At 47.0% G+C, this 24,789-nt stretch overlaps 1 protein-coding gene across 3 annotated transcripts in view; it reads right to left on the bottom strand.

The window, feature by feature from the left end:
* Window positions 1-309: 309 nt before the first annotated feature.
* The window catches only part of Setd4 (SET domain containing 4), a 25,081-nt gene continuing 601 nt past the window's right edge, over window positions 310-24,789 (bottom strand). The window contains exons 2-11 of one of the 3 annotated variants that reach the window (XM_005345178.3): window positions 22,775-22,872; window positions 20,187-20,282; window positions 17,268-17,305; window positions 11,518-11,606; window positions 8,448-8,877; window positions 6,906-7,080; window positions 5,310-5,391; window positions 4,202-4,282; window positions 2,034-2,157; window positions 310-579 (exon numbers count right to left, since the gene is read on the bottom strand). In XM_005345178.3, the coding sequence (XP_005345235.2) occupies window positions 460-579; window positions 2,034-2,157; window positions 4,202-4,282; window positions 5,310-5,391; window positions 6,906-7,080; window positions 8,448-8,877; window positions 11,518-11,606; window positions 17,268-17,305; window positions 20,187-20,282; window positions 22,775-22,872 (1,333 nt within the window). In that variant the 3' untranslated portion in view covers window positions 310-459. Of the gene's footprint in view, window positions 580-2,033; window positions 2,158-4,201; window positions 4,283-5,309; window positions 5,392-6,905; window positions 7,081-8,447; window positions 8,878-11,517; window positions 11,607-17,267; window positions 17,306-20,186; window positions 20,283-22,774; window positions 22,873-24,789 lie in introns of those variants that run through there. The other 2 variants (XM_026783560.1, XR_003377726.1) reach the window with 2 other exon arrangements.

Genomic DNA, 24,789 nt, shown 5'->3' with positions numbered 1-24,789 from the left:
TGACACCAGGAGACAGACCACAGCGGGCTGACACCAGGAGACAGACCACAGCGGGCTGACACCAGGAGACAGACCACAGCGGGCTACCTGCCTGTCTAGCCTCCCACTCCTCAGTTCATCACTTCCATGCTGTTCCTTCCCCACTGACGCAGGCAGGGAAGTGTTGACACAGACAGTGCATGTCTGTCCTCAGTTACCCAGCACCTAGAACCCTCCTCTGCTCAGGACAGACATACTTCCCAGGGCCGAGAGCAGCTGCCATTCCATCCCATGAGAGCTCTTGAAAGTTCTCTACATATAAGAAAAGCAGAGGGAGAAACATTAAATGTTTATTAGAAACCATCCGAAGACTGCAAAGGACGTCATATGAGTCTATTTAGTCCAACCTCAGCAAAAGCGAGGAAAGTACACCCTCCACAGGAGGGATCACAGGCTCCCAGTGATGTCGGGGAAGGGGGATCATAAACTGCTCACAATCTCAGCAGAGGCCTGGAGAATCCTCAGCTCCTCCATCCACAAGGCTTCCACCAAAGCGAGTTGATTTACCAGCAGCATGTTTCCTTCCTTCATGTCAGAGACCTGAAAGTAATTTTTAACTTTTTAATATTCTAGAAATGCATTATAAAATTTATGGTTTTAACTGCTTTGAGGCAGACAGTCAATGGCCTTAAGTCGCCCAGATCACTTGAGGAAGCCAGCTCCCTCCCCAGAGCCCTGGGTTCCCTGGCCTGGGAACCCTGTAAGTGGATAGCCCTTGTCCTTTTGTGCTTTTCTTCTCACTTAGCATAAAATCTTCAAAATGCACAAACTTCTGAATTTTAATAGTCACATTTCTTATAAACTGATTTCTCATTAAAACAAAAAAAATTATGAAGTTAAAGAAGGATATTTGAAACACTATCATTAAGAAATCAGGCAATGACAAAACATGAGGCAAAATTTAAGTCTTGATCTAAGTGCCCAGTGATGAATGGATAAAGAAATGTTGCTATACTTCACAGAGGTATATTCTTAAATGGGAATGAGGGCAGTGACAGGGCTCAAGTTTAGACGGTGTGTCTAGCAGGTGTGAGGACCTGGGTCCCATCCCCAATATCACAAAAAGGGGGGGGGGAGGAGCCCTTATTTGTGACAAGAAAGAGCCTGGAGAACACTGGGTAAAGTCAGGCACAAAGCCAAGGTCTTCAGGTTTTTATGTCTGTAAAGAACAGTGAGCACCACGTAAATGGTGGTGAGACTGGTGATGTCAGTCAAGAAACACAGTTTACCTAGACAAGAGGAACAGACAGCAGAGTCCCTGTACAACACGTGACCTCAGTTAGGCACAAGACGCGCACTGCATGTCAAGAAACAGATTCCGAGAGCTGTAGTCTGGAAAATACTGTTCAGCAGTTTGACTAGACAATTCCACACGGTGAGCATACACCAAAGCACCATCGGGCATCACACACTGCATGTGAACCTTCCAGACTGGCCCATGTATCACACACAGCATGTAAACCTTCCAGACTGGCCCATGTATCACACACAGCATGTAACCTTCCAGGCTGGCCTGTGCATCATACATGGTATGTAAACCTTCCAGATTGGCCTGTGACTCACATACAGCATGTAAACCTTCCAGACCGGCCCATGCATCAAACATGGTATGTAAACCTTCCAGACTGGCCCGCACATCCCACACTACATGTAAACCTTCCAGACTGGCCTGTGCCCGCACATGGTTTGGCCAGAGGCTGAGTGTCAGCTCCTACTGCTGTCCACCTGTAGTGTGATCCACAGTCTCTCCCTTGAGGCTGGCTGAGTTACAGGAACGCCAGCTGCCACACCCGACTGCTACATGTGCTGGGATCTGAACTCTGGCCCTTGCACTAGCACAAGTGTCTGTTGGGCGGTCTCCCTGGCACTGTATATATAACTTTAGGTGTAACTCTGCTAACACCATCCCATATAAAGGTGACCAAACATTTACTGTTGGGAGAGTCTCACGACTGTCGGGGCTGGAACTGGGCCCAGCAGCATCAGGGACGCACCTTGCGCAGCACAGCACGGGTCTCCTCGATGAAGTCAGAGCATATTTTCCGGGCCACACCCAAGCTTGTCTTCTCGTTTGCATCTGAGATCACTTCACCAAGAAGTACCTTTTTCCAGGACGTACTAGAATCAGAATGTCCAACAAGATCGGTTCGGCAGGTCCCCCAGCTACAGGAGACAGCCATGCCCCTGTTCCTCTGAGCATAGGAGGCACAGGAGGCTCGCCCCTAAACCTGTGATACCACTGCAGTTCCTGAACAGAAGCCACAGTGTGGTAATCTGAATGTAATTGGCCCCTACAAGCACAGAGAATGGCACTATCAGGAGGTGTGGTCTTGTTGATGTAGGAATTATGTCACTGGGGGTGGGCTTTGAAGTTTGAAAAGTCCAAGCCAGGCCCAGTGGCTCTCTCTTCCTGCTGCCTGCAGGTCTAGATGTGGAACTCTCCGCTTCCTCTCAGGCACTTTGTCTCTCTGCATGCCACCATCCTCCCCGCCATGATGAAAATAGACTAAACCTCTGATTTAGTCAGGGTTTCTCTTGCTGTGAAGAGACACTGTGACCACAGCAACTCTTATAAATGAAAACATTTAACTGGGGAAGCTTCCAGTTTCAGATGTCATCATCATTGTCATGGTGGGAAATACGCAGCACAGACAGACATGGTGCTAGAGAAGGAGCTAGGAGTTCTATATCTTGATCTGCAGGCAGCAGCAGGAGACTGTGTGCTTGTGCATATGAGATCTCAAAGCCTGCCCCACAGTGCACACTTCCTACAATGAGGCCACACCTACTCTAGAAGGCCACACCTCCTAATAGTGCCACTCCCTGTGGGCCAACTGTTCAAACAAATGAGTCCATGGGGCCTCATATTCAAACCTCCTCAGCCCCTAAAACTGCCTTCCAGCCCCAGGTAAATGCTTCTTTTTACAAAGGTGCTGTGGTCATGGTGTCTTCACAGCAACAGAGCACTGACTGTGGCAAGTGTCACCTACAGTCCACATGGCTGGAAACCAATTGTGAGACTTTTTTCACGTTCTATAACACACTTGCCTACATACAGTAAAAAATGATAAGACAGACAATTGTGCATACATATTTTTCTATTTTTCTTTATCTACAACTAACTTTTTCTTAATTTTTTCAATATTTCTATATGTAATTATTTTTTAAAAAATTTAATTCCCATGTAAGTAAAACTGCTGTGGTGCCAATCAGCTCGGAACATGACTCAACTACATTTCTGGGATTAAGACCAGGAGGAAACTTACTTCTGAGTCCCCATAGGAAAGAGTAAGACGTGCCGGAAGAACGACAGAGCTGTGCCGGGGCTGTTCCTACTCACTGCTGGATACTTGCCTAACATACTGGGCAGCAGTAAGGCAGCTGCTGTCAAACCAGTCCTGGGCCTGGAGGAGTTCCAGTGATGACCAGAGCACAGCCATGAGGGTAGACAGGCAGCTCTGAGAAGCCACTGGTAGTTCCTTAGGGATATTAAGGAGCCTAACCAGGGTGCATGTCTGCACTGGGGCTCCTCTACCTGCCTCCTCTCATGGAACAGCCCTTCAGCAGGGCTTCTAGATCAACCCCAGGAGAGAACCAGGGGTGGGGGAAACACGGGACCAGACAGGGCACAGTTATGTACTTGCTTGCTGCAAGGAAAACCCGCCTACTCAGAGACATGCCTTTTGCGTGCCCATGCTGACAGCACATAGGCACTTACTCAGACTGTCAGCACTGGGTCACCAGGGGACACCTGGGGACACCTGACCAGAGAGAGTACTCCTAAAGGCTGGGTGGGTACTCAACAGCAGCACCAGGTCACCAGGGGACACCTGGGGACAGCTGACCAGAGTGCAGAGTACTCCTAAAGGCTGGGTGGGTTCTCACAACAGCAGCACCAGGGCACAGCCTGCTCTTCTGCCCTCCACTGCAAACTCCCCAGACAAACGCCTTTAATGTTTACCAAGAAGCAGGCACCGAGGAAAAGCAATGCAGTAGCCGGGCTGTGGTAGCACACACCTTCAATCCCAGCACTCAGGAGACAGAGCAGATAGATCTCTGAGTTCAAGCCCAGCCTGGTCTACAGTGAGTTCTGGGACAGCCAGGGCTACACAGAGAAACCCCATCTCAGGAAACAAAGAAAAGCAATGCAGGTGAAACTTACAATTTCTCAGCTTCCAGACACAGCAACTTAAGAGCTGTGAGCAGCCTCCAAGACGGTCCATCCCATCCAAATGTCAGATTTCTACAAGAGAAGACCGGCATCAGCAAATCTAGCACTCAGATTTCTACAAGAGAAGACCAGCATCAGCAAATCTAGCACTCAGAAACGGCACCATGGCGAACACCTAAGGACCCCGGCAGTGGCTTTAACCAGGCACAGATGTTAGGTCACCTCCACAAAAGTCAAAGTAGTGTGAGATACTGAGTCTGCGGATTCTGTGAATAAAGCCAGGGTACAGGACAGTCTGCGGTTCATTCTACACAATGGAACTTGTGTTCTGACTCTTCTGGTATGGTTTTGCCAACTTGACACAAGCTAGGGTCACTGGACAAGAGGGAATTTCAATTAAGAAAAATCTCTCAGTAAGATCAAGCTATAGGTTTGCCTATAAGGCTCTTAGTGGTTGTTGGGGAAGGCCCCAGTCCATGATGGGTGGTGCCTGCCGTCCTGGGCTGCTGGTCCTGGGTTCTGTAAGAAAACAGGCTGAGCAAGCCTCTGAGAACAAGCCAGCAAGCAGCTCCCTCCATGGCTCCTGAATCAGCCCCTACAGGTTCCAGCCCTGTTTGAATTCCTGTCCTGACTTCCTTCAGTGACAGACTATGATGTAGAACTGTAAACAAAATAAACCCTCTCCTCTCCAGCCTGCTTTTGATCATGGTGTTTTATCACAGCAATAGTAACCCTAAGACAGGGTGAAAAGCCATTTTCCAATCAATTTCTGTAAGACATTGAACTTGGTTTAGGGGACCACAGCAAGAGGCCTGGTAACCACACCACAGTTCACAGTGAGGCCTCAGGTCATCCCGGAGAGCAAACACGCAGCTACCCCAGCCAGCAGCCTCACAGTTGCAAGCCATGGAAAACTATGATTTATACAGAAAAGAAGATGTCAGAGGGTGAGTTTGGGGTCTGTCTCTCACCTTGAGTGTCCACAACACCGAGCACAACTTTAGCACAGGGTAAGACCTAATAAATACCCAGCCATCAGCTAATACAGAGGCAGGACCAGAACCCCCAGTGTTTGCATGGAAATTCCAAAAGCACTCACTCTGTAAAGCCGCGCTCCTTCAGAATGGACATCTTCCTGTGCACCTGTTTGTCGGCTGTGGGGAGGTACTTAACCAGCGTCTCTAGGTCGGAGAGAGATGATGTCAGAGGACAGAACTCAATGCATGCCCTCCAGCTGACTTCCCTCCCATAACCACCCCGTATAATCAAGAGTGCTTCCTCCTCAGTGTCCTCCTCAGGGCAACTCCCGAGGTCGGGGTCCCTGAAAAGATGTAAGGTTTCCAAGGCTGAGGGCAGAATGCGGAGAAGCGAGGTTCACACACACACATACACAAACACACACACACACACACACACACACACACACACACGCACGCACATACACACACACATGCACACACATACACGCACACACATGCACACGCATACACACATGTGCACACACAGACACACATACATACACACGCATGCGCATACACACGTGTGCACACACAAACACACGCACACACAAGCACACACAGATACACACCACCACCACTAAGCATATCCACAGTAGAACAAGCGAAGACGAAGACCAAGACGCCAGAGCCTCTGCTGGGAGACAGAGCCAGGAAGAGGCTGCACAGGAACACAGGGAGGACGGATGGCAACTCTGTCTGCAGCAGTCCATGATTAGCAGCTGTAGCCACACGTGAACGTGTGAAAACCGACAAATGTTTTTGAAGGAGAGAGCAAACAAAAGATGTCTGTTTGGAAGTGATGATAAGTTCAGTTCTGCATTTTATAAAAACAAAAACAAAACAGGGCTTTGGGTGTAATTCTGACAAAAACGAGCCTTCCCTTTCCTTCAGTGAGGGACTTGCAGATGCCAGGCAACTGTCCTGCCTCTGAGCTGATCCTCAGGCCACTTCTAACCAATGTAGCTGCTGTTCAGTGGTTTACCCGGCAACTGTCTACAGTTAGAACCATCGTACGGCAACTGCAAGACCTCGAATGAGGCCATCTCAGAGCTGGCTCTCTGACTCACTGTACAAGGCCCTGCTCGCATTTTCCTTTTAAAAAATTATTACACGTATTTATTTTATGTGTTGTGTGTGCACCACACATGTGTGTGAAGGCCTAAGACAATTTGCAGCGATCGGTTCTCTCCTCCTCTCCTCCCTGCAGGTCCTGAGAATTGAACTCACACCATTAGGCTTTGCGGCAAGCCCCTTTACCCACGGACCCATCTCAGTGGCCCGGTTCAGGCCCTTCTATCTCTAATCTAAGAAGCATAATGGTCGTTCTGCCTAGAGGGTGGACAGCATCTCTGAGAAGGTCTACATCCATTGGAGCCTATACATAAATACCTCGACTATATGCTGGGACGCTCCAGCCACTCACCCATGTGGGCTTACTAAGTTTCTGCTCAGTACAGAGATCTGCATCCGCTCAGCTATGACTGTCAATCACTTCCTAAGCAGCTCTCCTCCCACTCCACCTTCTCAGTTCATCGCAGCCTCAGAACCAATCAGTTTTGTTGTCTTTACTGCAACACAGACATCCAATCAGCAGAGGCAAGGCTAGTGCTCCCTGAAGCCATAAGTGAATGAAGCCCTTCCAGCCTCCTTCTACTACAGCAGGACACGACACCAACCTCCAGGGACAGGAACACAGGCGTGAGGATTGCAGGCGGACACAAAGCCGTACTCCAGGAGCAGCCGCTGGTTATCATGGGGGCCATAGCAGATAAACACTTCCTCATGTTTCCGACAGCGTGAGGCCGTTCTGATCTCATAGCAGCCGGTTTTCTCATTGAATGCTGCTTTTACCTACAGGGGAAAGGTGTAAGATTTCTCATTTTAACCTAATCTCAAAGGCTCACCAAGTTACCATATTAACTGTAGTACGATGCAGTTTGAAATGCCCGGTGACAAAGTCGGCCACAGGTGGGGAACGGTACAGCTGCACTTGGGCCTGTTTCCTCATCTCATCTTTACCTGTTGATGAGGGAGGAGGTCCAACCACGGGCTCTGAAAATGGCCAAACACATGGCCTCTGACTCTGGTCAGGAATAGAAGACAATGTGGTGGTGCTAAGACCATCGGTTGTCAAAAACTGTGAGGCTGGACTTGGCCACAGTTTCATTTGTTTATAGTCCATGAGCCTACAAAGGTCTTTTGCAGCTCTGGCCCTCAGGCTCCCATCGTCCAGCTGTGGTCATGTCCTCCCATGATTGTCTAGAAAATCACTGAAGTGCAAATGCCCACAAACACACCAATAAGATCAAAGCGAAGCGGCTGGGGACTGAGCCCCAATGTCCAGCATCCTATGACCTTTCACCTAACACTGGACTCGCGTGCTGGAGACTGTGGGAAATGCCTCCCAGGGCCAAGAAGACAAGCAGGACCTTCCGGGATCTTCCCACTGCCGTGTGAAATGACAAGGTGACACTGATCTCTTCCTGGTGGCGTGTCTCTTAGGAGACAGCAAAGGTGCAGATCCCAAACCCTAAATAGGTTTCGGGTGAGCTGACGGAGCGCTTCCTCTCGGCCCTCCAAGGCTGGCCTTCCTCGGCTAGCCTTTCTCCCAGCACGCCATGCAAACACATTTATCTCCAGTGTGTCCAGTGAGAAAAGGGCTGAGGGAAAGGGCATTGTGGCTATCATTAGGAGTTCTTTCATGGCCCGCAGACTCCTGTTCACACAGGTTCTCATCTGCTCCATAATCAAGCCTTGTCCTGGCCACTGAGGCTTCAAAGAGGAACAACAGAAGGCCATAAAGCCTTGAGTCCATTGGAGAGGCACAGACAATCCCCAGTCAGAACAAAGACACACGAGCAGACAGCTACACCACCAAGTGTAAAAGGGGTGGGGCAGGAAGGAAAGCTAGACAGCACCCCTGTCCTGGAAGGCTGGGAAGGAAAGCTAGACCACAGGGTCCTGAAGGCTGGGAAGGAAAGACAGTCTGGGCTGAAAGGCCCAGGGGCTCAGCACAGGGCCTTGCAGGCCTGGAGAGCAGTGCAATACAAACGCAGAGAGCTTGCTAGAATTACATCAGGGCTGGGAACAAAATGTGGCTGCAGAAAGATTGGTCTAACATGGTTACCTGAAGCAGCTTACACCTCCACTACTTCATTCTCGACTCCACATGTTGGAATTCTAAAACAACAGGACACATGTCCATGCCAGCTTCTCACCTGGACATGCGGGCTATGGTTGAGCAGATCCAAGTAGGGAGCAAGCGCGCATGTGTCTGGCTCTGCAGAAAGGCTGTCCTGCCTCGTGGACCGCAGGTACACAGCTCTGGTGTTCACAGTGCACCAGGCCCACAGGAAGGCACTGTAGCTGAAAATGTTGTCCACAGACTCCGCAAACAGAGGCTGCAGGGAGGTGAAGAAGGCTCTGGAGGAGACAAACAAGTCCTGCACGTGGGCTCTCTGTTCCTCCGCCTTTGTCCTTAAAGGTTCGGGCAGAAGATCTACCACTTCCGGCTCCCAGCAGACCGGGCAGGTGTACGAAGAGGGTAAAATGTCCAGGTAAGACTTCCAAAGGGACTGATCACCTGTGTGCTTCTCTGAGACTAAAAATGTGCACAGGGCCAGCAGGGGAGATGGAGGAGGCTTCCACCTTGTAAAATGAAGACAAATCGAAGGAATTAAAGTGTAGCCTCGGCCAAACAGTTTGGTTTGCTTCAGAGGGAATGTGCTCAAGTTGTCAACGCTCTACCCAAGACAGAGGCATCTTTCCTATGGCTGTGCCTGTCCAGAGCACCCAACATGGTCTATGTTCTCCCCAGAGCACACCCTACATGGTCTATGTTCTCTCCAGTGCACCCAACACGGTCTATGTTCTCTCCAGAGCACACCCAACACGGTCTATGTTCTCTCCAGAGCACACCCTACATGGTCTATGTTCTCTCCAGTGCACCCAACACGGTCTATGTTCTCTCCAGAGCACACCCAACACGGTCTATGTTCTCTCCAGAGCACACCCAACATGGTCTATGTTCTCTCTCTAGAGCACACCCAACACAGTCTAAGTTCTCTCTAGAGCACACCCAACATGGTCTATGTTCTCTTTCCCACCAATGCCATTTCTGTGGTTAGTAGTTAAGAGTCGTTTTTCAAAAATTAAATAAATGAAAGAAAGAAAGAAATCTTGTTTCCAGCCTGGTTTTCCTGGTGAAAGCTTTTTTCTTTCTTTCTCCCTATCCCTCCTTTTTTTCTGAGACAGGGTTTCTCTGTGTAGCTCTAGCTGTCCTGGAACTCACTCTATAGACCAGGCTGGACAATGATGTGGGATGCCCTTCTGTATGCTGTGAATATGTTTTATTACCATTGGTTAATAAAGAAGTTGCTTTGGCCTATGGCAGGGAAGAATATAGCAAGGTGGGAAAGTCAAACTGAATACAGAAAGAAAGAAGGTGGAGTTGAGGGATACAGCAGCTGTTAGACAAGCAAGATGTGAGGTAACAAGCGATGAGCCTGGTAGTAAAAAGTATAGAATAATAGAAAGGGGTAAATTTAAGTTGTAAGAGTTGGTTAATAATAAGCCTGAGCTAACAGACCAAACAGTATGTAATTAATATTAAGTGGTTATTTTAGGAGTGGCTGCAGGACCAGGTGGGATGAAAACCTTCCAGTTACAGGCTTCAAACTCACAGAGATCGCCTGCCTCTGCCTCCCAAGGGCTGGGATTAAAGGCGTGCACCACCACCACACAGCTGAAACTTTCTCTATAAGCTCCTGGGTTTCACCTTGTAAAGACATATACTACAGGAAGTGTGAGAGGTAGAAAGATCCAGAGATGCAGCATCCAACCCAGTGAACACTGGCTCACGCAACTATTTTGATTTAAATTATTTATAGTTAAGCAGTGCTTAAGAGGCATTTTAATAAAACAAGCCACATTCCAGTTACTCAGAAGGCATTTGTGACTCGCATCTTGGATAATGCGAAACAAAGCATCTCCACCACTGTTGGAGTTCTACTGGGCAATGCCAACCAGACAGAAACTGCCCGCCCATTAGACACTTTGAGCTTCTGTCCTAAACTTATGGGTTCTAATATAAATTATGTAGCTGCATCTGAATAATTACTCACAAATCAGCCCCTATGGCGTACACAGGCTTCGCAATGCTATCATTCCCTTTTGAAGTCCAGATTCCCACGTCACCCACTTCTATTGCAACCTCTCAGAAAATAAGGATTCAGAGCACCCTTGCCTCTACACAGGCCCATAAAGAATGGGGGTGGGGACTATATAACAGCACAATCTTTGGTTGAACCCTCAAAATGTAGAAATCACTTCTGCTGAGGTTCTCACTCTTTGCTCAAGATGCCTCCAAACCAAAGCTCATCACCATGTGCCCAGAACAAGGATCTCAACCTACACTCTCTGATCACTTTCACCCCTAACTAAAGCCAACTCCTTCCTAACATCAAATCCTACATTGCCTCTCCTTCATCCCTAAGTCCAGTTCCTCCCTAATGCCAAATCCCACACTGTCTGCTCTCCTTCATCCCTAACTAAAGCCAACTCCTCCCCAGTGCCAAATCCCATACTGCCTGCTCTCCTTCATCCCTAACTAAAGCCAACTTCTCCCCAGTGTCAAATCCCACATTGCCTGTTCTCCTTCATCCCTAACTAAAGCCAACTCTTCCCTAAGGCCAAATCTGTTCACAGCTGAAGAAGTCAAGCAGGTACAATAGGGTCAACCAAGACAGGGAAGAAGCATCTGTAAGATGCATCATGTACACCATTCCATTTCATGTTCACTTCTTAGTAAATAAAGACAGGGTTCACACCCACACCCCAGGCAGCCTACTGAAGACCTTAGAAACACAGTTCCCAGTGAACTGAGAGCAAACCTAGAAGAGAATAAATCTTTCAAATCACACCAAGTGTTTCTAGGCTGGACAAGAACTGGGTCCTCATGCCATGTCAGTAATGGCACATCTGCCAATGGCAGAAACTCTCAAGGAACTGTTCACACTGGCACCAGTTGTGCAAGGGTCACTAACTTCTTGATATAAGGCCCTATGGAGCTTCGAATCATACCAGCTGAGCAAGGTGTGGTCACTTCTGGATATAGGACCCTACAGAGCTTCAAATCCCACCAGCTGTAAAGGTATGGTCACTTACTTCTTGATGTAGGGCATTACGGAGCTTCGAATCAGACCAGGTGTGCAAGGTATGGTCACTTACTTCTTGATGTAGGGCCCTAGGGAGCTTCGAATCACACCAGTTGTGCAAGTGGTCACTTACTTCTTGATGTAGGGGCCTACGGAGCTTCGAATCACAGTGTCCGTGGTGAGCAGACAGCTCTCAGGCAATGAAATAATCATCTGTCCCTCCTTGCCAAAGAGAAAGTAGAGTTTAGGACACCTCAGCTTTGCAAACACAGAATGGCATCTTTACATATCAAGAGCCCCCCCAGAGTGCAAATAGAGCAGGCCTGGCTCGCAATGAGAGAAGCACAGACTATATTAGGGCCATTCCTATGCTAGACTCTGTGGAAGTAAAATCTTTGCTTTACCAAGACAATCAATGATAATTAGCTTGGCTTAAAAATTAGCTGTGATTAACAAGAGACCAGCATCACTGAAATAAACCTGGGGAGTACTTCCTCAGCACCAGGACATAGAGGCTGTGGTCCAGTGGGGAATCCTTCAAACGGCACTGGTTTGAAGGCAGGAAGGGATCATGAAGAGCTAAGGCTCAGCACTGTAAGATCCATGAAAGGTCACTGATGAAGGTGCAGCCTCTGCTGCAATAGAAACATCATGACTGAAGAGGCCATGAAGAGAAGTTGAGGTCTGGCAATGTCAGAAGCCAGGAGAGGTCATTGGTAGAGATACGGCCTCAACTTCAGTGGACACTCCACAGTGTATTAGAGAGCCAGGAGAAGGAGATGACCACCAAGGACAGCAGCAGGTGCAGAGTGAAGCTGGCCTCAGCCTACAAAACAAGTTACTATGGAAGGCAGAGCCCAGAAGATATGAGTGAGTCCCAGGCCAGACAATGAGCTACACAATCCCGGGATGCACTGCTGGGCTCTGATTGAGCATGGCTGTTTTTAAGCTTTGGTTCTTCCCTTTTGGGCTTAGGAAGTATTTAATTTTTTTCCTCTAAGTCCCAAGAATCTTGTTTATTGTAACAAATATTTTCATGGCTCAGAATTTCTTTGAAACAAATAAAACTAAAATAGCCGGAATAAAGTATTTTTAAAAATAAAAGAATTCAAACCACCAAAAGATACATTTTATATAATAATAAACAAAATATAAAAATGGAAGCCAACTGAGAAAGACAACTAGGTAACAGATATAAGAACTTCTGACTTTGCCTGTGTGACTTCTCTGTTCATTGCTGCACACCTAAAACAGGTCTGATGAGAATTAGAACAGTCTTGCAGGACTTACTTAGGCATTAAAGAAAATTAATGAAAATGTGTTTAAATATTTTAGAAATAATATTAACAAAAATATCTCTCTATACTTTGTCTTGCTTCAGCCTCTTTCTTAAAAGACTGCATTCAGTTCTGCACATGGATAGCACAGCTTTCCCTGACAGCACACTTCCACTTTACCACAGTGTGGTTTACAGTAGGAGTGTTACCCACAGGAAAAGAAAGAATTGAACATGGTGGATAAAGTACTGCAATTCATTAATTCGAATCACACGTGATCGGCGGCCTGTACTTTGATAGTCCACTTCTTCTCAAGCCTCACTTTCAGATCATATTCTATTCAGTAATGTTTCTTACGAACATTAGAAGGCCCCACTCCTGTAAACACTTGTATCATCAGCTATTTCCTTGAATGGATCTTCTTCCTGAAGAAGGCTGCCCCAGCGAAGAGGCACATCTCACCTAGCATGTCCAGGCCCCAGAAAAAAACCTATTGTCTTCTGTGAAAAGAAAGGAATACCAAGAAATCCAAAAGATTTGTTTATCTATTTACTTACTTACTTAGTTTTGAGACTCGGTCTCTCTATGTACCTAGCCCTGACTAGCCTGGAACTCACTCTGTAGACCAGACTGGCCTTGAATTCAGAGATTTGCCTGCCTCTGCTTCCATTAAGGTGAGGGCCGCCAAGCCTGCCCTTAAAGCTTCCTGAATTTGCCATTATAAATGCTATCATCCCACACAGAAAGCAGTGAACTAGGAATGTCCTCAGCCCCTCAGAGCTCACGGGATGTGTGCTGTCTTTGGCAGGCTATACTCTTTATGGATGTGCAACTCTGAACAATGTTCTTGTGTGTCTCTCACACCCGCATACAAAGCAGCAGCTTCTCATGGATGAGCCAAGGATAACACTTGCTCATTTCACAGCATCTGTCCTTGGAACTCTGTTGCAGGAGGTGCTTCCGCTCCTCCAGCCTATAGCCGCTGAGATACCAGCCCATTGGGGCGTGGTCTCTCTCCCTTTAAAAAAGCAGCCACTTCCCTTCTCACTCTCTTCACTTCCTGCTCCATTTCCGGTGACTAGACTCCTTCCTGATTGCGCAGAGGGCTGTTGTCTGGGACGGTTATCTGTTTTTTCCCCTTTAAATAAATATCACCCTATTAATCATAATTCCAAACTGGTGTGGCATTGTTTGCGACTTACACCTTCAGAACTCTTCAGGGTGTTAGCATTTGCACAAGATGGATAAAGCACATTATTAGGGCTAAGGCATAAGGTTTGTGACCAATGGGAAGTTCTGAAGAACTTGCCTCGCATAATCACAAGCTGTCAGGCTCCTGATCTCCTGGCTCTCCAGAGAGCAGTGGAAGAAGGGTTTGTGCCTGACCAATGGGAAGATGACTGGAGAAGCCTTTGCTTCTGCTCAGCTCCTGTGTCCAGAGCTGCAAGGCATCCTGAAACAGGGAGCAGAATGGGCTAGTGATGGTGTAGCCATAGCTTCTTTTCCAATATTGCTTCATATCATGTGTATCCTGGGACCTCAGCAGTGTCCATGTTGAAACAGCAGACCAGGGAGATTGGACACCTATATGTATCATGTCTAATAGATGTTAAATCTCATTAAGCTGTCAACTGGCTCGTGGGAAGCAGCTGCATCTAACAAAAGGCTCTGCATCACAGAACCCGTCATCAAGGCCTGTACCTGACCAGGAATGATAACATTCCCTCCCACTTCAGTCCAAATCTTCTCACATTGGCCAAAGAACCTCTCTAGTTTGTCCTTAATTCCTGGAGGGCCACCCCCGACTGTGACATCAGATGGCAGCAGCCCCAAGAAGAGGAAGGCAGAGCTACAATGCAGACATACTGAGAGGTGGGAGCCACAGCAGGCCATGAGGTCTGGGAGGAGGGCTGCTAGGCCCAGTGCCAGCTGTCACCTGCCTGCTGTCCTTCTCCACCAGCTGTCCATCCGTCCAGTCCTCTTACCACAAGGACTACTCATCCAGCCTGGTGCCCAGCCCACTCCTGTCTCTGCAGCTGCCTCAGCTTGTGGGCCTGCTTCACTGTGGGTACCAGAGTGCACAGTGGACGAGGGTGACCATCAACTTCGGGTCAGCCAAGATCCCAAAGGGTAAGGGCCATCACAGCGTAGAGGTGACATCTCTGTAGAGGGTCTTGTTGCCCAGGATAAAAGCTGAAGGCCTGGTCCCTGCACTAAGGAGAAACCAGGCCATGGAGGAGGAGAGCAGCCAAGGTCCAGAGGCAGCTGGAGGAGGAGGGAAGGCAGTGTGCCTGGCGGTGCTATCTTAACCAGTCCTTGATTTTTCCAAGGCTGTGACTCTGCCTGTCACTCTATGGTTTATACTACGGTGTTACCACGGGATCTTGGAGAGAAACAAGAACAGAGGAGCTATGATTTAATGATGGCATATTTTTGTGTCAAGGTGATACTGGTTAGTTTTTGTCAACTTGAAATGAACTAGAGTTATGTGGGACAGGAAGCCTGAACTGAGAGATCGCCTGCTGTGGGCTGGCCTGTGGGCACCCCTGTAGGGCATTCTCTTCATTAATGACTGATGTGAGGGTACATCCTACTGTGGGGGATGCAGCCCCGGGCAGGTGGTCCCATACTGTACAAGAAAGCAGGCAGAACAAGCCATGAAAAGCAAGACAGGAAGCGGTTCCCATGGTCTCTGTTTCAGTCCCTGCCTTCAGGTTCCAGCCAGAGGCCCTACCCTGACCTCCCTTGAGGATGTACTATTAACTCATTCCGCAAGCTGCTTTTGGTCAGTGTTTATCACAACAACAACAACAACAACAAAAAAAAAAACTTGAGCAGACTCATTATAAAATATGTATAATATATAATGTATCAAATACACATTCAGGATCTGTACCTCGCACTGCATATAACATACATCTCTACTTTCAAAAAGTTTCATAAAAACACACATCTTAAAGTGCCTGGGCCCAGGTACCATGGCGGCATACACCGGAACCCCAGCACTGCAGAGGTGGGAGCAGAAGGATGGAGCATTTGCGACTGGCCTGAGTTACATGCTCAACTCCAGCCAGGCTGGACTACGTACAAAAACCCAACCTCAAAAACTGGAAGAACAGCCAGCGTGGCTGTGACTTCACAGTCTAGGTGTGGTCCCCCCCCAGCACGGCTGCGCATGCCAGCTACAGCTCTCTGGCTCTTCGTCCTAGTGACAGCCTCGGAAACAGAAATAGTCAAGGGAAGAGCACTTACCACACAAGCCTGGTGGCTGAGCTCAGCCCCAGAGCCCGTGGAAAGGAGGACGGAGAGAACCAGCTCCAGAGCTGTCCTGTTCCACGCATGCACACGCACGCACATCATGAAAACACACACAGATAATCTTTATTTTAAAGTGGTTTAAGTAATAAAAAGTAGAAATACTACACCCTAGTATGGCTCTACTCATGAGTACTGGATTACACATTTAAAAACGATAAAAGAAAACAAAACAGCATTATAAAATTACAGCACAGAAATGTACATTCTTTTGGCTATACACACACACAGGACTAAACTGAGATAAATTAAGGAATTTAAAAATAAACTTAGGGACTTGGCTATAGCTTTGTAGCAAAATGTGTGTTTAGCCTAGGAACTACCCCAAGCACAAACACCAGCACAAAAACATTTTGATAAACAAATGTATGTGATTTTAAAATAAATAAATTGATTTGTAACTGTGGAGAAAAATGTATAGTGGACAGTACTTTTAGATAGCACAAAAAAAAAGAAAGAAAAGAAAAAGGGGACCACAGAGATGAGTTACATCATCAAAGTCATTTTCCAGGCAAGGAAACAGAAGCTGGAGGCCTGGAGCCATGCTGTGGGATGGGCTCTAGGGCCGACTCCCAGCGTGTTCCTTCTCCGCGTGTTCCTTCTCCGCATGTTCCTGCTCTCCGGCACAGCACACATGCCAGACAAGAGCAGCCCACACCACCATCACAGACCCCATCTAAGCTCTAATGTGCTGCGGTATACTCAGCGCCCTACCCGGGCTGACTCTTCCTCCTAAGCATTCACTCAAGAGAGCACAGGGCCAGGGAAAAGACAGCAGGCCTTCATACCTTAGCAGCCCTTGGGGCCAGACCATCCTCAAAAGGAGGGGCAGAAAACCAGCACTCCAACCTGTCCCCTCCTGTAATTAAAACTCAGAGCGACAAGACTGAAGGTCGTGGTCCTGAGGACTGATTATCTGTCCCCTCTATGCTTGTTTAAATGACAACAAACAACTTTCAATGCTGTGTCAGCAGAAGGACTTGGATGTCTGTCTTTACACAGCAAACCAGGCTTCCTTGGCATAATCTTAACCAACATATCTATTTGGTAATTAAGAGATATGGCTACATAGGAGAAGCACATTTGATTCCCTTCATGCGAGCAACATACATGCACATGTACATACACACACACATACATGCACATACATACACACACATACATGCACATACATACACACACATGCACACGCACATACATGTACATACACACACACACACACATGCACGCATGCATGCATGCACAAAACAAAGTCAATCTTGAACCTCCAGGGTAAAGAAGCCATTCTCACCTGTAGTGACGTTCTGCTCATCAGCCCTCTTCCTGTTCCTAGAAGAATCAAAACATGGAGGGGTAAATCCTACTGTATCTTAGAGATTTGGGGGGCCCCTTCAGGACTGAAAAAAGGTCCTAGCAGTGCTATGCTGCAGGTGGGTCTCTTGGCTCTCCCTCCCAGGAAAGATGGGATCAGGAGCTGTTCTAGAATATAACCTGGCCTCTCTGTGGGTTTGCATTCCTGGAACAGCAAAGCTGGGTTCTAGGTCAAGATCTAAGGACCTTGACACAGGGACAATGCTGACACTTCCCAGGATGAGCTACAACCTACGAAAGTGACTCAGTGACCAGGCTTTGACATACAAACACAGAGTTAAACATCCTGTCCTTGGCTGACAATGTAGTTCACACCAGCAGAGACGTTGACCAAAGACGGTCCTGTGAATGTTGTCAAGAACAAAATGGAGGCATTTGTGTCAAATCCTGACAGGTGAAGTCAGAGAGAGTCAAAAGGGAGACGCTTCATACTTAATTGTCTTACAATAGGAACTAGCACAAAATATTCTGCTAAACTCCAACTTTACATAGTCGTCATGAGAAGACACATGCCCAGCAGTCGGTGTCCAACCCTAGACTCGCACTGCCCTTGGGATTCTGTGGCTGTGGACAACTGTTTCAGAATAACTACGTAACCCTTCCAGTTTACCTTAAGCCCTTCCCCCTTTGCCTCCCTGAATGCATTTACAGTTCACTATGGCAAACATCCAGCTCTATAACCTGCAAGTGACAATTATCCTCTGTGTTGCTATTCAGACTGGCAGCTCGAATCTTCCAGAGCCACCATGTGCAAATGACCCACAGGGAGTACCATCATGCGCACCTCTCAGCTGGGGCCACGTGGGAAATCATTCACCCTGGGAGGTAAAAGAAGCTAACGAGCGGCCAGAGGGAAAGTCCAGTAGCATGTGCTTTTAGCGCTATGGTCGAGCGTGTGAAGAACCATGGGTCCCAACTGCAGAACTGCCTCTGCTACCCTAGACCCGAGTCCTCCCGAAGGACACATTGTCTGCTCTGCAGATGCTGCCCACCCATGTCCATAGGACATTGCCCAACTTCCGAGAAACAGATCCAAACTAATGCCAACTTAGCCTCCACAAGAAGCTATCAAATTCCAGAGAACGGTAACCTGCCTCGGTTCAGATGATCGTGGGAGCAGACAGAGTGCTCCTCCAACATGAGAGAAGTGACCCAAACTGCCTGAGGGACAGTATTTGCTGAGGGCCACACCAAGGGTCCCTCCCCTGGAGCCACACCATGGCACAGAAGAAGCACCTCAAGTGTGGCTGGAGCACGCCTCACCCTCAGATAACTGCACCCTTCCTGGGCCTGGGACAATCCCACCCGCCTGCACGGTTCCCCAAACACTGCCAAACCTCAAGGGATACAGCTGAGCAGTCCTACGCTCAGAACACAAGTGCCTTTGAGGATTCAGCCCAGGTCTTTCCTTCAGGCTGAGGTTCCAGGAATACCCTCATTTCAAGGCTGACCGCTTTGTGCTGGCTCATCAATAAGGAAGCTTGTGCCTGGGTGAGGCAAATTCTCCTCCCAGCAGTCATCAACTCTCCGTCTAGCGGTGGGACCCACAAAGTATCCCCCTTCTACATTATCACGCCCATTGCTACTGCCATCGTTCTGGTCTTGTGTGTGCAGTCATTTCCACGAGAGACTATTTCACAGCACAGTGCACGTCCTGGTTTCTAGCTCTTACACACGTTCTTCCTCAGAGATATTCCCCGAGCCCCAGACGCAGACACTGTGGTGTAGAAGTGTCTGCTGGGGCTGGGTTCCCATGATCTCTGCAGTGCGTCCAGTTGTGGTCTCTGAGGCGGTCTGCCCTAAAGTGGGTGGCAGCCACACTTATATCTGAGGCTTTGGAGATAGGAACCACTGTTTACCTTTCTGGGCCTGTGTTACCTCACACAGTGTGATCTTTTCTAGGTCCATCCATTTCCCTACAATTTCACACTTTCCTTTTTCTGTACAGTTGAACAGAACTTCACTGAGCACACCATCATTTTGACTACTCGTTCATCCGCTGAAGAACATTCAGGCCATTTCCATTTCCTGGCTACTGTGGATAGAGCAGCAATGAACATGGCTGAAGAAGAATCTGTTGAGTCCTTGAGACATATGCCAAGGAGTGGATATAGCTCCATCACATGGTAGATTCACCTTTCAGCTTTTTTGAGGATTCTCTGTACTGGTATCTGGAGTAGAAGATCCATCTGTCTTCCTGCCAGCAGTGAATGGGGGCATCTTTCTCCACAGCCAGCCAGCGTGTGCTGCCAGGTGTTTTGTTGACATCAGCCATTCTGACCGGGGTGAGACAAAATCTCAAGGTTGTTTAATTAGGGTTCCCCAAGTGTGAAGGAAAGTGAGCACTGTGAGGTGTGCCCTTCAGGTTCAGGTCACCAGTCCTGTCGGTCACATGGGCTCTTTAAAGACATGTCTAACGCTGCCCTCTCACAAGTGCTAAGACTTTATGTTTTCACGTGTTGTCTTTATTCATGGCTACATCTACTTCCCTTTTCTTTTTTCTTAAATTTGAGAGAAGGTCTCATTATATAGCCCAGGCTGGCCTCAAACTCACAGAGATTTGCCTGCCTCTGCCTCTGCCTCTGCCTCCTGAATGCTGGGATTAAAGGCGTGTACCACAGCTGGCCTCATGGCTTCATCTTTCTTACTTTTATTATTCCCCATCTTCAAATGTAAGTTTTCTTCCTCATCTGTCATTGCCTTCCACACAAAAGCAGGGTAAAGCACAAACAGCAAAGCCCAAATACAGCAATAGATGTGCTTCCGGAAATGACAGAACCACTGCAGGAACCACCCCTGCCTCCCCCATCCCCATCCCCGCCTTCCACAAGACTGTCACCTGGAAAGCAGGCAGGTACTAAGCCAGTGTCTTCAAACTTCCTATCTTTCAGCCATCTTTTCAGCTCTATAAACTCAGGTCTGTGGCTTTCGTTCACTGTCAGGAGAGGCAGGGACACACCACATTAACAGCATTGTATCAGACAGGCAGATCACAAAGGGAATGAATCTCGCTAAAAATGAAAATGATACACACTAAACAGAAAAGTCATTTGCTATATGATTATTTCAATGCATGCACAAAAATATTTGATAAAAATCTAACATCAGTCTGATAAAAATCACCAGCTAATAAAGACAGAAGGAAATTCCCAAGCCCAGATAAATAACATACAACAAAAACACTGGTAGGGGGTGAGATGACAGGGCAGGGGCTATAGCCCCGGGTAGAACCTCTGCTCCACACTTAAAGTCCTGGCTCCATTCCCAGCACCACCATGCAGCTACCACACCAACAGGGAAATGTAAGGAGTCTGTCTTTGCCCGGCAAGCCAGCTCCCAAACAATAACACTGAGAGTTACCACAGAAGCCCGGCCTATAGCTCAGGCTTATTCCTAACTTGCTCTCAAGCTGAAATTAACCTGTTTCTATTGATCTACATTTCACCATGTGGCTTTTTACGTCTCTTTCATTCTGTATGTCCAACTCCTTCCATGTCTCATTGGCATCTCCTCTGCATCTCAATGATCTCCCCCTACTTCCTCTCTCTGTGCCTATACCTCCCGCCTAGCTATTGCCCGTTCAGCTCTTTATTAAACCAATCACAGCAATGTATCTCCACACAGTGTACAAATAGCCTACAATAATGAAAAGTTAAGTGATCTCCTGTAACATAAGGAACAAGAAAAAGATAGACATCTCTCATTTTCCTTCAAAAAGATAAAAGCTATTTAACCAGTGTAATAAGGGAAAATAAATAAAAGAACCAAAGTGGGGGGAAAAACAAAATTTTCAGAACACATAAGCATAATCATGGAATATCTAAGAAGAATATCAAAACAACATATGAATTTAGCAAAGTTGTAAGATAAAAATCAATATATAAAAAATTAATTATATTTACATATATTAGTAATAACTAAAAAAATCAAATTCCAAAAATGCTACTAAAATATAAATTTTGGATTGGGGGGGTTGTTTTTTGCTTTTTGTTTTTTGGGGTTTTTTTTTGAGACAGGGTTTCTCTGTGTAGCCCAAGCTGTCCTGGATCTCAGTCTGTAGACCAGGCTGGCCTCAAACTCTAGAGAACCTGTCTCTGCCTCCCAAGTGCTGGGATTAAAGGTATGCACCACCACTGCCTGACAAAATATGAAATTCTTAATAGATCCAAATATATATGTATATGTTTGTATAGATAATAACTTACACATCAAAAGCTATAAAATACTGCTGAAAACAAGTAAAAGGTACATAATAAACATGACTTTTAGATTTTATGTTTCTTTTAGATATATACTGAAGATCTCATGAGAGCTGGAAATGGAGTCCTAAAGTGAACAACCAGGGTTAGAAGACACAGCGTGGGGCTGGAGAGATGGCTCAGTGGTTAAGAAGTCACAGGGAGGATCTTCATGATGGTGGCTTTATGAGGGGACTGAGGATGTATCTCAGTGGTACAGCGTGCACTTATGCCTGAAGACATGGATCTGATGGCCAGCACCCCTTTCCAACAAAAGTAGGAGGAACACAGATGTCCTCACCACATGAGGACCTGGTGAGGCAGGCAGACAGCCCTTTCCAGGAACCAAGTTATCCAGAACCTTGATGCTACATTTCCCAGCCTCTACTACAAGTTATTCTGCTTAATATACTCGGTCTCAGAGAGAGAGAGAGAAATATATACTGTGGTAACTTGTATGTAATTGACCCCCATAATCTCATAAGGAGAGGCACTATTAGGAGGTGTGCCTTTATTGAGGTGGGTGTGGTCTTGTTGAAGGAAGTGTGTCACTGTGGGGCCAGGCTTTGAGGTTTCCTATGACCAAGATACCGCCCAGTACCTGAGTCTACTTCTTGCTGCCTTCTGATCAAGAGGTAGTCAGCACCATGTCTGCCTGTACACTGCCACACTCCCTGCCATGGCAATGAAGAATTGCATCTCTGAACTATAAGTCGCCACCTCAATTAAATGTTATCTTTAACAAAGAGTCGAGGTGCTCAAAGTGTCTCTTCACAGCAATAGAAACCCTAACTAAAACAGAAATTAGTACCAGTATTGCTGTGATAGACCTGACCATGCTTTTGCTAGTAGGACTTTGGACTTTGGTATTTTGGGTTAGGAAAGCAGTGGAATGCTTTAATCACTGCTTAATAATTCATATGAGTAGGAACAGGGAAGACAGTGGTGCTAAGCGTTACTTGAACTGCTGGGGGCTCAAGAGATTTCAGAGGAGAAGAATTTTATTATGTTGCCCAGAGATCGTTGTTGTGATATTTTGGTGAAGAAAGTGGCTGCTTTTTGCCCTTGTCTCAACCTGCCTGAGGCTAAAGTGACAAGTTTTGGATTAATTCTGTGTGAGCAGACCCTCGTCCACACAGGGCTCTCCCACGGGGAACACTGTGAGCACACAGGACCCCTCCCCAGTCACCTCCTCTGGAGTCACAGCACCGTCTTCGCCTTCTGACTCTCCCCGTTCTTCCTCTTCGCTTCTGCATATTAAAAACAAGAGCCCCTGCGTCGCTCAACCTAAAATAAGGAGAGTCTCAGCCTTACCAAGTGGATGAGTGAATATACAAATACACATTTTGGTGAATGTTTTCATTTTTTTTAAAAATCCTTTTCTTAAAAGGTGTGTACACCAAAACTTTTACCAAGTGATAAATTGGGATCTCTGCGGTAACCAATACCCATAATGGGTCCTCTAAACCTGTGGGTCACGTGGATCTCAACCACGGAGGTCACAAAGGTCCCACATCATATATCCTGCACATCAGATATTTACAGTACAATTCATAACAATAGCAAAATTACAGTTATGATGCAGTATGGCACAAATTCTAATAGGTATTACTAATAAAAACCCGGAGTCAGACCGAGGGGTTAATGCTGGAAGATCATAGAAGCACAACAACCAGCCACTAGAGTTCTTACCTCTACCACTGCTCAGACCAAAGGAGCGATCCTATCCTCAGACTGTTCCTTAGACTGACTACTTCAGACTGCGGCCTCAGACTGCATCTCTGAGCTCCAGACTCCTCCTGCCTTATCTTCCTCTCTCCACCCAGCCACATCACTACTGTCTCTATCTTCCTAGTGCTGGGATTAAAAGTGTGGGATCCCAAGTGCTGAGATCAAAGGTGTGAGCTCTGTTTCTCTTTGAGACTGCATTCAATCTAGTATATCCCAAGGTGACCTTGAACTCACAGAGATCCATCGTCCTCTCCCTCCTAACTACTGGGATTAAAGATGTGTGCCCCCACCGCCTGGCCTCTAGTGGCTTAGCTCTACACTCTGATCTTCAGGCAAGCTTTTTGCTTTTTTTTTTTTTTTTTTTTTGTTAAAACACAAAATAGCACTACAGCATAGCAGTAAGATAATTCTATGACAGGGGTCACCACAACATGAGGAACAAGGGCAGCAGCATTAGGACAGTTAAGACCTCTGCTCTAAAAAGAGGAAACAAAACCATCTGGAGGTCCTGTAACTAGATTCTCACAGCTGACTTCCTAGACGTAGCCTTTGGTGACTTTCACAGTTCAGTGCCAGTTAATGCTGATGCCAGCAGCACTCAAGGACACACAGGAACTGGAGACAGGGCTCAGTGCACACGTGCATAGCACACTGTGAAAGCAGAACACCCACATACATAAAATAACAATAAATAAATACCAAAAAGAATGCACAGTCCTTGAAGCACCCATCAGCTCAAAAGTCTTAGAAAGAAGAAATAAACCCCCATCAGTGTCAACCAGATTTTTAGACACTAGAGTCTAGGAATAAATATAACTACATTAGAGAGAAATGAAAACCAAGATAGGAACACAAGCCAAAGATGAGCAGAAGACAAAAGAATGACTACTGCTTTCTACATTAGTCTCTTGAAAGCTTTCCAAAAAGGGAAAATCCAGGAAATACAGGCAACAGAGTGGGAACCAACTGTAGGAATTAACAGAAATTAATGCAAGCATTTTTGGAAGATGTACGCTAAGACGTAAAACTAAACAAGAAATAGTGAGGAAAAATAAAGTTGAAGTCGGGCATTGGTGGCGCACACCTTTAATCCCAGCACTTGGGGGGGCAGAGGCAGGCAGATCTATGTGAGTTCAAGGCCAGCCTGGAGTCAGTTCCCGAACAGACAAAGCTACACAGAGGAAACCCTGTCTCGAAAAAACAAAATAATAATAATAAAATTCAGGAAAATTCTAAATTAAAAGATGGGAGCAGCTGGAGAGATGGCTCAGTGGTTGAGAGCTCCTGCTGCTCCTACAGAAGAGCCGGGCTCAGTCCCTAGTGCCCAAGTGTAATCCCAGTCCTAGGGGAGCTGATGTCCTCTTCTGGCCTCCACATGCACTGCACGAACGTGGTACACAGACACATGTATGTAAAACACCTTTATACACAAGATAAGATAGATCCCTTTGGGCCCTGTCTCTGGGGGGGGGG

The sequence above is a fragment of the Microtus ochrogaster genome, chromosome 2, assembly GCF_000317375.1.
Source record: "Microtus ochrogaster isolate Prairie Vole_2 chromosome 2, MicOch1.0, whole genome shotgun sequence".
Classification (NCBI taxonomy): Eukaryota; Metazoa; Chordata; class Mammalia; order Rodentia; family Cricetidae; genus Microtus; species Microtus ochrogaster.
The sequence above is the reverse complement of the archived record's forward strand: the minus strand, read 5'-3'. Positions and strand labels throughout refer to the sequence as shown.